A 12933-nucleotide genomic window follows, 5' to 3' on the forward strand; every position below is an offset into this window, starting at 1 on the left:
GGATAGCTTTCATGCTACCAAGCTATAGTACAGTGGGGATGTGAATGGTTTGCGGCAAATAGCTTTCCATCCTGAAAGAGATCCTTGCAATAACTGTCTGTGCAGATGCAAGCAATTTGGCAGCAATTGTTCCAAACCAGTGGTTTGTTTCAAAAACCAAAGCAAAAATTATAGACTAAATCCTCTCCTGCGTTATTATATTGCCTTAAATTTAGTTCCAGCAAAGGTATTTTTCTGCTGATGCGATGACACTGACTGCCTATTTGTCAGATTATTTTGTGATGCTTCTGTGATTCTGTGCTTGGGCCAACATGAGCTCTGTAAGACTCCCAGGAGTCAAAGGCAAAAATAAACAGATTGAGCCTGGAGAAGCTTCTAGACATGTTTTCAGAGACAGATTAAAACAATTCTGGGCCAGTCTTCTGTCCATTGCTTCATCCCGTTCCGATGAGCTATACCGTGATGAGTTTACGTTTGAGGTGGGCCTCCTCTTCCCTAGGTCCCACGGCTCCATTTCCTGTTACTCGCTGACTTTGATTCCTCATTTCAGGACCTCGATGTGAAGAAGCTTGTTTCACTCCCACCCATTTGCTCATTCCCAGGATTTGGTCTTCCTTCTGGAAGCGCAGCTGGGAATGTTGTCATACACAGATTCTTAAGTTGCAAGGTTGTGGAATAAGTGATGAGATATATGCGGTTTTGTTTCGGGAAACGCCAGGGCTGTGGTTCAGCCAGTGTCACAGCAGCGTCATGTGTTATGCTGTTGCTACCAGCTGGAAGTTCTCAGAAACACCCTGCGTTGATTCTTCCTGAGCACACTTTGTTTTCTCAACCCTTGATTTCAGATCTTTTTTAGATTTTTGGAGCCAGATCAAAGCAGTAGCACCAAGGCTCCCTCATTCGCATTTTTGTGTTATTAGCTCTGAATTTTTATTTATGGTTGTTGGTACCATTATATTGTAGTGACTACCCTGCGGAGAGCTTCCTGCCAGGGTCAGGACCAGTGCTTTCGGATTTGTACTCCTATGTACAGGAGGATATGAGCACCACTTCAGAGAGCATTTGGGCACTCTGATGCCTGTTCCTCTGCTGAGTCTCCGTCAGAATATCTGCTATGATGGTAAAGCATGCATCAGAGTCTGATGACTGTTCCCTCCGTTTCAGTGGGTGCCTTGGAGAAAAAAGGCTGCAAGTTTTGAATATGCAACACATTTAATATGCTGTTGGGATTGTTTATGCCCAGCAAATCAGATCTTACAGTTTACCTTGAAATGAGGAATAAGAGCGATAATTCTTTTCTGAATTCTGTCTAATGCAAGTGGAGCAGGGAAGATTTCTCTGAAGTGTGTTGCAGTTGCAACATCAGCGGTTCATCCAGCCCAGGGAGGATCCCCAGCTGGTACTGAGCTGCTCCAATGGCTCATGGCCCTTCACAGTCAGCCTTCCATGTCAAAGGAAATGAGGGGCCACTGCCTGAGTTTTTTCTCTGTGTTCTAGCAATTCCCAGATGTTGTGACCTGGATTTACCACACTCATATTTTCAGCACTATTCTCAGTGCTCTACTACTTTGTAATATGGTCAGAGATGACTGTCTCAAATGTTGTCTACTCCCAAATTTTTATGTATTTTAAAATGAATGCATATCTGTGATTCATCTTGAGTTGTACTCATCTAGGGGAGTCACAGCAGCCTAACCTAATGGCAAGAAATGTCTGCCAACTCTTCCCTCCCTTTTCTGGTAATTCCCTTCCCCCTTCCTCTGCTCAAGTCCTTTTTGGCTTTCTTCAGTTTCCTTATCCCTGCCTTTGAGAGTGTCAGCTTGCAGGGATTATCTGCTGAAGTCCCACAGGCTCTTTGTCTTCTGTGAGGATGCATCTCTAAGATACCTCTCTTCGTATGGTTTCCTGCGTTTCTTTCACAGAAGAGGCAAGGCTAAAAGCACTGTGAAAAGAAGGCAGCGCAAGTCAGAGAGCATGCTTTTGCCTTCCCACATGCAGATGTTAAACAGTAAAAAGCTGAAGATCCGAAAGGAGATATTTCTACCATGAGAGGGCAGACAAAAAGCACCACATGGCATATACTTTTATAGTAAAAGAAGTGCAATCTTTCCTCATTTTCTTTAGAGTAAAACCTCACTCTGAATGAAAAATAGCACTTTAGGAGGAGAACTAAGTTCATGTAAGGAGTATTTAACAAGGGCATTTATTAATTTTAATACTGTATTCTTGAGATTTCAGTTGCACAATGAGGAGGTGGTTGACCTTTAATCTTTAGAAATTATTTTTACCATCATTTTAGTAGCTTTTTTTCTCATTTCTCTCTGAGAGAAGACTAGTTTATGTGGCCTAGTCTGTTTCTATATGAAAAAGCAAGCGAAAGAACTGTATCTCATATGTGGAGCAACAGATAGGATTCACCATAGTCGTTAGCTCCCATGGGAGTTCATTCCACAGTCTCAGACCAGCCCCCCATAAAGCCTTCTCCTGCATGGAGATAATTCAGCCATGATGTGGAAAAATTCCAGGTAACCAGAGGGGCAGAACTGCTCACAGGTTTCATTCAGAGGTCTGGGGATATATAGGTATGCTGAGCCCAGGGGACCAGATACTCTGAAAGTAAAGACCTTGGGCTGGATTTGGTGTTATGTGGAAAGGCAGGTTAGAGACTGTAAGTTTCATTTCACTCAATGAATTACCAGGAGAATATGTACTGCTACATTCTGTACTAGTTGGTGTCTCTCAGGCACTGGAGATTAATAACCAGATCCATCCATCAAAATGGGTGGTGGCAGGGACATTCATCTGTGAGGTCAGAACAGGACAATCTTCTAGCCATCTGGAAATATTAAAAAATATCATCCACATGTGCTCTTATAAGATAGCCTTTATTCTTCAAGGAATCAAAAAACCCACTTCTGAATTACCTGGAAAAATATCAATTATAAGTAAAAGCACTGTGGCTGTGAACTCTTAAAAATAAGATCTGTTCTTCTGCCCATCAGCATAAATTCCATCCTGCTTGGTTTCAGCTTCACTCAACTGTTCTTTATCCATAAGCTGGTCTTATCTGATTATTTTGTGATCTCAGTGATGAAGCTCTTTGTAGCAAAAGATTGTCGTCTTCTACATATTATTACTCCCAGTAGCTGAAACAGCTTCTTGTCTGTTCTCTTGATTTGTGATGCAAAGCTTTGAAAAGTGTGATTCACCCCAGCTATGTGAGATTTTGCTTATCCTCATCTCCTTATGTTAAGAGATTAAAGTAACAGATTCTGAAATATCTCATGTCCATGTTAAAACACATGGTCATTTTTGAGAGATGTGGGTTTAACGGTACTTGAATAGCGTAAACAGTGTTGTGGCTGTTTTAGTATCCGGCATGCTTTGAGTAGGTAGTACAGGGCCAAGCTGTTGTCTTGCTTAACTTAGTTTAGAACATGTTTCAGCACATTTGGTTCTATCCAAACCGTATTACAACGCAGGCTGAATAGAAATTGTGTCTTGCACGAACGCCTGTGGTTTCCCTCTGTGGTTCCTTCTGCTCCCTTCCCTGACCTGTAGCATGAGCTGACCTAGCAGTGTTTATTTACCCCAAACCTTGTTTAACCCTGGACCCTAAGTGCACTATGGTTCAGCAAAATTTACAGAAGGCAGCCTGACTAGTCCCTGTTTCTCTGCATTGTATGGGGAATCCAGCGTAACAGGGGATCTGAATTTTCAGTGTTCTACTGAACATATGTGCCAAAGCAGGTACCTAAGGCTGTCTTATGTGCTGCTGAAGGTAGTCTCAGGGTGGCTATTAATGTTGTCTGGAAGACCCAAAATAAAGCAGTTGTTCTTTTCATGCCAAATTATATGCTAGTTTACTGGATTGCATATATAAAGGTCATCCAAGATTTAAAATACTGGTCATGTTGATAACAATATTTTCCCTCAACGCAATTGCAGTCTAAACGCTTACCTGCACAATTCCATATGCTTTCTGAATCAATTACGTTCTAGAATTTAGTGAATTAAAGGCTGTAGCATTCTCATTTATTTTCTTTGCACTGTAGCTTCTTCTCATATACAGCACCATTTATTCACTCAGATCTCCACAAGAATTGTCACTTGTAATGGTATATACTTCTAGCCATAAAATTCCTCTACATTAGCAGCTTCTTGAGTTTTGAAATGTCTATATTTTGGACATTTAAAAGGCAAGAGCTGTGTGGCAATTTCGTTTGTTCATACGTGTTAATGGTTTCGTTGGTACTGTGAGAAATGTGAACTTCTATAATAATTTTTTTATTCATCGACATTTTTGAGTGCATGTGATGTCGGTAAGGAATGTTAGTCCAACAGCCCCGACTCATGAAGTCTTATTCCCAGAACAGCAGTGTTGTGAATGGAGTAGCTGTAAGCTTCCCCACAGTGCCCCTCCGCTGTGTCTTAGCTGTGCTATGAAGAAACCACTTTCATAGAAGAGCCTCTGTTAAAAATGCTACCCGGTGTGACAGTGGTGAGGACGGGTCTTTGGGATCAGCGTTAACCTTCGAGGAAATAACCGACTCCAGCAGTTCACTGGGTGTAAGTTAGCTAGCAAATGTTAAATAAGAACAACTTCCAACCGATACTGAACCCAAACTTGATTCCATCACGAGATGATCCAAATGGGTTGAGACAACTGGAAAATCCGACAGATAAGAGTGTCCCTGTGGAATTTCCCCGGATATTAAAGTTTTCAGCTTGAGTAGTAAAATAGAATAGCTCTTATCTTTCTGAAGGTTGTTCATTATAGCTTTGTATTAATTGCTTATCCACATCATTAATGAAGATGTTAGGTCTTTAGATACTATTGTAAACGGGGCCACGTAAGTACCATAGGTACTTAACTATACATTGGTTTACACTTTAGCTGACAACATCAGTTACAATTTGATCATCTGAAATTATGTTTCAGAGGAGAAAAGTTGATGTTTTCAAATGTGCAGGTGTTTGCAAGACTTTCTTGATCCAAAAAGACTAACCAGCCATTTCCAGTCTGAGGGGATTTTCTCAGTTTTATTTCCATGCTTTGATGTCTCAGCCATTTTGTATGGAAATTAGGTGTACAATTTGTGTATTGTATTCCTCGGTTTCACTCTTTCATGTATCTCCTCAGCACTTTTTCCCCTTCTGACAGATACATTTTCCTTGATGCTGTCAGAAATACCACATGACCTGGATGACCAGTCATGGAGATCTGCTACCTTGACACTGACACTTCTTCAAACAAACTCTCAATAAATAACTTACAGTAACCAACAGATTATAACCATTATTTTGCTCCCTTCTTGCTAGAATTACCTTGTTCTCTGTGTGTAGGCTAACAACAGAGTCTAAGCTTTCATCTCTTTAGCTTCATTTTTGTATTTGTGTGAGGCAAAAAACACGATCATGCAGGTGTGGATTTTTTTCCCACATAAATATATTCCCGGGTTTTTTTTGCCTCAAGTTTGATTTCTTAAAAATCAAGTTTGATTTCTTGAACACAAAGTATGTGTTTATCATCTCCAGGTCATTAAGAGTTAATGATGTGAAGTAAGAAATATTCATGATAATTCTGGGAATTCCAGTGAAATCTTATGAGATAGATTCTTTTTTCAAAGGGATAAGAAACGTGATAAAAAAGCAGTGTAACACTAACCAAGAATTACTTGTCTTAAAGCCAAAAGGAAGAACTAATCTGAAAAGTCAATTGAAAAATATTTCAGTTTTTTTTCTGAGACTTACGTTGCATTTTTGTTTTCATCTTGAGAAAAGAACTCTGCTGTCACTCTGGTTTGTAACTTGAGTTTTCCTTGTCTATAGTGCCAGGACCAAATTCCTCCAGTGACAATGGTGTCAGCTTTGCCATGATAATGATGGCCTGGGTGGTGATTGCACTTGTCTTGTTCTTACTGAGACCTAGTAATCTGAGAGGATCCAACACAGCCGGAAAGCCAACCAGCCCACATAATGTAAGTGTGTCTTAAAGTGCCCTGCAGAGAGACTTTACAATAGTTTAAATGTATTTGGTGTTAACACAGACTATCTTACAGTCATTTTTTCCTTACTTTTTTTTTTCCTGTATTTTCTTGGAACAATGAAAATGAGTAAAACCAAAGTGCAAGTAGAATCACGAAGGCCACCTGTGAGGCCTGCCATGGGATGGAGCAGGCACAGGTGACTGAGTGTGGGTCATAATGTCCTCTGGACATTGGCTGTCCCTGGTTGGAACAGCCTCCTGCCTTCTTATGTGCAAGGGGAAAATCACAGCTTTAAGAGAAGTCAGTAAACAAAATCACAGCATGACACTGGGAAGGTGATCTTTGTCCTGGGTGTGGGATCATGGGAAAATCCCTATTGATGCAGGAAACGGTATTGTTCTTTGATGCTCATTTACTCTGAATATTGAAAGAGACATTGGAAGATCTTAAAAGAAAGCACAGTTTAACTCTTCCGCGTTCTTCTTTTATTGCTAAATCCTCTTATGTGAAGCACTGTTTCTAATCCTGTACGTGTTTTTTTTCCCTTTCTTTTCCTCCTTCCTTCCCCCTAGGGACAAGAACCACCAGCCCCACCAGTGGACTAGAGCGTTCGGTATTGGAAAAGTTCAGCAGCTAAAACCTTGCACGACCAAATGAACGAAGTGACCAGATTACTCCTAAACCCCATTCAATACTGTTTTCTTTTCTCATTTATATAGAGCAGAATTATCATTCAGCAGTTATCTTCATGAACTGCTTTTAGTGACTTCAATTTTAAGTTAATTTTTGCTTTGTATGTTATTACAATTCCTAGTAGATTGTAATTTGAATAATGATAAGGCGTTGCAGAGGTTTTTCAGTTGTTACCGTTACTGTGGACATTCCACTCAGTCTCTTTCGGTTATCTTAATTTCTTTGCAGTGATTTCTGATATGCATTGAAAGAAAAAGAAAATCCCTGTGCATCTATAATAATGGAAGGTTACTGACCTTTCTTCAGATGAATCCATATTTTTTCTCCAGTATGCTTTTGAGAGTTATATTATGGTTGCAACTATTAGCTTAGTTACGTGGTGAAAAATTGAAATTATTTTATATTTGCCCTGGCTTCAGAGCAGCTTTTAGTCTGGTCTTTGGACCACTAACATAGTTTTCAGGGTTGTTGGCAAAAGCACGGATTGTCCTCTAGAATTATACTGTGCGTGTGTGTGTGTGTTTGTGTGCGCACGTGTGCGCAAAGAAGTGAATGTGATAATTGCCACTGTCAAAGCTTTGACATATATATTGGGAACTTTACACAAAACATTATACCACCAAAACCAAAATTAATTTAATCTTGTTCATTAATAAATTATATATCTTATTCAATATATTGTCAAAAAAATGTATTCCAAAACTGGATTTGTTTACTTACAGACTTTATGAAAAGAGAAATTTAGCAAGAAGAACTTGGTAGAATTTTCTGTCCCGGTATAGTCTTTTAATAATCGGTATCTTAACAAGTTTTTAGCCATAATGTAACGGATATTGGACAGGATGAGATCACACCAAGAGGTTACTGAGGTTACCAACTTTTGCTATACAACATATACTGGATATTCAGGTTTTTTCACCTGTATGTTATCAGCAATTCTTAACATTTCATCCTTATCTACTGGTTGTAATTGCAGAATAACAAACTTGCAGGTGACTACATATGGCATGTCTTTTCCCTCTAATATTTGTGTGTATGTGTGGCGTGTTTATGTGTGCGTATGTGTGGCTGTGCACGTACCTGTGCACATCTCCCATTGTAGCAAATGGGAATGACTTTTTTATGTACATTAATTTAAGAACATTTTAAAGATGTACAGAAAAGTGACACTGTATATTTTTCTTGATCAATTTGAAAAACTGATGAGACTAATGTAAAGAACATTTTTATGTTACCAACATGAAGCTTCTTTCCGTAAAGGTCAGTAGAACAGACGTATGGGAATTCAAAGCCTTACTCCACAAACCTTTATTTCATGAGGGCTTCAGTTACGGAGCTGAGGGGACTAACCGTTAAGATGCATAAAGGTTTGTATTAATGGGCTGTAACAAAAATCTCGCATCAGATCCCATGGTTGACAGACGTAGGGTTTTCCTCCTCAGGGTAAATGGCAGGCCAGCTGAGCCTCCTTGTAAAGGTACAGTGTAGACCTGAAGAAAGGCTTCTGTAATTTGATGTAATTGCCCTTTGAATTTCTGTGGAATAGTATGCTCCCAAGCATAGGAGCATGTGTAAAAAATAAAAAATGAAAAAAAAAAAATGAAGAAGATTGGGCCAGGTGCTCTCAGTGACATCAGTGCAGTGCCATGTAAAGCAATGGAGCTGCAGCAGAGAAGCTGAGAGAATTTGCCCTATTGTGTCTATGGTGTACAGGCCACAAACACTGTGTGAAGACGTCACTGGGACAAGCAATCTGACTGTGCTTGCTTTTTGCCTTCCGTGTACATTTCTGTTTGGCATACTGTTTTGAACAGAACAAGTAATAATTTTGTTGAACCAACAAGAAAATATATATAATCTCCTACACTGACCTTTTCTCCAAGAATTTTTGGCCAGAATTCTTCACTCTTGGATGCGTAAAACAGGCTTCCAATTGATTAAAAAGCCAACTGAAACGGGCTTCATTTCAGACAGAGTGCCACTTCTCACTCTATTGGAAGTCGGGGAGATTTACAGCTCCTCGCTTGTGAGGATCAGTCTCGCTTTAAATGTCTGTGTATGTATTTCTAAAACTCACCATGTGTACCCAGCTCTAACAGTCTTGGCAAATGAACTTTTTGTTCAGAGTAATGTTGTGGTTTACATTTAAATGAACTGTCTTTGCTTGAAATTCCTCTAAGTAATTGTCCCAGTGATTTTATACATGTATGCTTTCCTCATGTAAATTGCTATTTTAAATTTTCTATGTAAAAGAAAAAAAAATTGGAAATATTTTATTGTAAAATGTTTTACTAAAGAGCCAGGCCACTATCCCACATCAAAATATATGCCTTTTAAATTCAGATACTCCCTCCAAGATATAAGCTTCAGATCACCACTCTTAATTAAAATAAAAGTAAATAATTGTAGGACTGTATTTTGCCACTCTTATTCATGTTAAATAGTGCCTTATTCATCAAGTAGTTGCACTGAAGTTTGTGGGACTACTCTGAGATAATGTACTAGTAGCAGCTTTAGTAAGGGTGGCAGAAATCTGGCCTTTAGTGATGTGGTTTGCGATGAAATAATTGTATCATGGTTACAGATGTTCATGGTAAATGTTGAGAAGAAGTGTGGAAGAGAGTAGTGGTATGTGAAACTTCAGGATACGATTAATTCTGTAATGAGGGTTTTAAGCTCGGTTAGCAAGAGATGCAAGTTGTAGCAATTGGGAAATATGGAGGGAAGTTTACAATTATACCTTAGCTTAGAACTTTGTTAAAACAATAGTATTTTTAGAGTCTGCTTTAACACAATTATTATATTCTGAAATGAGAAATCGTATGTACTCATGTATTGTCTGCAGATCACTTAGCCTTGTAATGTTCATGATTGAAAAAGGAAGAGTGATGATGTGATGTACCTAATGTAAATCGGTGGTTTAAAATGTCTGAATTATGCCAAACAAAAAAATCATCTGTGCCATTTGCGGTTTCCTAGTAATCTTTTACTGAGTACTTGGATTGGGATAAAGGGCTTGTACTATGCACTTTTTATTGACTTAACAAAATAAATAGCAATCATTAGTAGCCTCTTGTCTTTCTCTGTTAGTCTTTGTACAAGATCTAAGACTGCACCAACCTATCAATTTCTAAGGTAATTTGAAATCATCTAAAAATAAGTATCAGTAAAAATAGCATGTCATCTGTGTAACTTTTAAAACGTAAATTCTAACTTTTCTAATGGACACTTGCCTTCTGTATGTATCTCAAGCTAGTCAGAACAAATTATAAGCAGTTCCCAAGGTTTAAGATACTTCGATGACCAACAGGGACGTCTCTGTCTTTTGCTCTTCAAAGTAGTTATGCAACCTAGGAAGTTAGAAATACCATAGTAAGAAAAGTCATGACAGAGACCAAATATGCCAATTATGTTACTTCATTTTAGATCAAATCCTACTACTTTGGGATTTGCAGTCTATTTTCTTCTGGTCCCGGTTCTTGGCAGTGTTGGATGCAGAGCTGCTCTGAGGAAGAAGGATGCTCCAGTGGATCCGAGGCAGCATGTAGAAGTAGCAGAGACCTGCTGCTTCCTCGCTGTTCCTATGGCGCGCAGTGCTCTTCTTCCTCCGGCGGCAGAGCATGAAATGCTGAGCGCTGCCTCAGCAGCAGCTCAGATCCCACGTTAGGGGTCCCTGTGTTAATCCAAGGAAAAAAAGGAAAACGCCAGGAGAGCATTAAGGTTTAAAATAATACACAGCTATCCAGAGATAGTGGTAATAAACACCAGAGAATCGGAAACAAAATCTGAATTTCTTTTTAGTAATACTAATAATAAAATAATAATTTAATAACAAATGCTTTAGGGATTTGAGTCAATTTAGAAACAGTATCATCTTAATCAGAGATCATTAATGCTTGCTTATCAAGAGTTACCCTTTTACTCGAACATGAGGTTATAAATAACCCCTAAAGCTAAACTTTACTTATAAGTATACTTGTTAAAACATTTGCCAAGGACGCACATGCCTATTATGAAAAGCGATGCAGAAAGGAAATTACCACAAATTTAAATTAACTATGTTGAACGGATCTGCATGAGGCCTGGCTGTTCAAGACCACCAGGTAAGTGGAGAAGACTGCTCTGTCCCAAAGCCTGAAAAAAAATTGTATCCCATCTGGGATGTTTGGGAGGAATACATCAAATCATTGCAGCAAAGTATTCCGTGAACATGAAGTGGGTTCCTTGCGAAAATGGACAACTTGCATTCTTTTCTCCTACAACCCTTACTTGTTCAGTACCAGCCAGCTGCCTGCAGGGCAATTCACTGCATGGAGGTGGACCTTGGGGTGGGGGGAGAGGCTGACACTGTCCCACGGTGAACCACGTCCTCACTCGTAAAACAGCACAACTCTGTTGCCTTCCAGGTTGTTACGCTCGTCGACGACAGCTGAAGATTTGTCTTTTTTCATACAAGAAGAATAACTGAACCTATGTTACTTGATCTTGTATCAGAATTATTGCCAACTCCCACAGCAGGCGCTTCATAATTAAATATAATAACTAGAAGAACCTGGCTTCCGCATTACCTTTTTAACATCCGCAGATAAGAGTGCTGGTCAAAGAGGGTGTCTGAAACAAATGTATTTCGATACATGACAATAAATATTAATTCACCATATATATGCAGCTTTTTAAAGGTTTCATTCTTCTTGCTTGCATGGAAAGTGATATTATAAAATATTTTATACAACGTTAATTGAAAATATAGCAGTAATTTCTAATCAAAGATCACAAGTAGCAAGCTTTAAAAAAAAAGTCTTTCACATTTAAGGGTTTTGTTATTACATCTCCCAAGCTATAAATGATGAAACAGAGGAATAATTTCTGTGACTATGTAGTTTTCAGACTTATACCTGTTTTAAAATTCTTGAAGGTTATTAATTTCTTCCGATGTAAAAAATATTCTTAAAATGTAAGAGAAGATATTAGAGCCGAGAAAATACGTTTCTCAAGCAGGTCAACAAAAAATCCCCACCATTGTACAACATTCTGAAGGCCACAGTCATTGCTTCGATATAAAAAGTCAATCTTAGAAAAGATGTAGGAGCTCAGTTTAGAGCAGAACTTGTAGATGAAATGATAAATGAGGAACTGAATATGATTACAAGAAAATGATTCACAGAAGCCCCCACAGGACTGGACATTACACCAAGCACCGCGTGTACACATCAAAATCTGCTTTGTCGTCGTGGTGATGGCGAGTAAAAATCCGGTTTCTTCAGCTCTCCTAGTTATTTCACGCAGCCTTGTTTTCCATCCTCAGTTTCATATAGATGAAATAGAAAATCCAAATAATCATGTTTCCCACTACGTCAAATGCTAGCTTGCAATTTGAATCACAAGTGCGTCTTGCCTCTGACACCCCCTCTGGCTGTATGCTTCTGTTGGGCTTCAGTATGTAGGGGAAGAGATTAAGCCAAATTTGCTTTTAGCTATTCTGTAAGAGTGGAGCAAATCTTCACCTTATTTTATGTGAACAAATGTTAAGGCAATGGGACAACACAGCTGAGTAAAACCCTTCAAAGAAGTCGTGCTACCAGACGATTTCTCTCCAGTGGGGCTGTGATGAAAAGCAGTGCCTTATGTGGTTGTTCTTGTTTCCATTGCGTTAGTTTTAGCATCTAAGGCTTCCTTATTGTTTTATTGAAATGGCTGTTGTGCCTGAAATGGCTCTCCTGTTGGGAGACGTAGTATGCTCCATGTTCAGAAAAGCAATGCTGCTGCCCACAGCACTGCTTCTGAAGGAACGGCTTTGATCCCTGGTGTAATGCGTGTCGTTTCCAGAAGAACATCAGAAGGGTAAAAAAAAAGAGGTATTTACTAAACAATAGATAAGGCCGTCAAATGTAATCATGCCTGGGAGGAAGTGTGAATAATTTCTGTGTATACCGAGAGATTTAAATAATCTAATTAGAGGAAGGTCATATACTGAAAAACAAAACATTGTCATGCACAGCTAAAGGAATAGGGTTTGAGAGGACATCCTCATCAGAGTTTTCAGGGTGGCCTTCCTTTGATTTTTAAATGTTTTTATCCTGCGTGGCTTTTGGTTTCTATTTCTATTGCAATATTGTCCATGAATCCCACTGAAATTATTGTCCAGACGTTCTGGGCCCTATACAGGCAGGCACGTTGACCCTGACCAAAAGCTCTCTGCATTTTAGGACAAATTTTACCAATAATTGCAGTTTGGGGTGCTGGTTGTCAC

The 12933-nt window shown here is 39.1% G+C and overlaps 1 protein-coding gene across 1 annotated transcript in view; it reads left to right on the forward strand.

Moving 5' to 3' along the window:
* SMIM14 (small integral membrane protein 14) overlaps positions 1-9862 on the forward strand; it is a 42054-nt gene extending 32192 nt beyond the window's left edge. The window contains exons 4-5 of the mRNA XM_082315757.1: positions 5833-5981; positions 6563-9862. Coding sequence (XP_082171883.1) covers positions 5833-5981; positions 6563-6595 — 182 coding nt within the window. The 3' untranslated portion in view covers positions 6596-9862. The remainder of the gene's footprint in view (positions 1-5832; positions 5982-6562) is intronic.
* The last annotated feature ends 3071 nt before the right edge of the window (positions 9863-12933 follow it).

Source organism: Platalea leucorodia (assembly GCF_965183815.1).
Source record: "Platalea leucorodia genome assembly, chromosome: 6".
NCBI classification, from domain to species: domain Eukaryota; kingdom Metazoa; phylum Chordata; class Aves; order Pelecaniformes; family Threskiornithidae; genus Platalea; species Platalea leucorodia.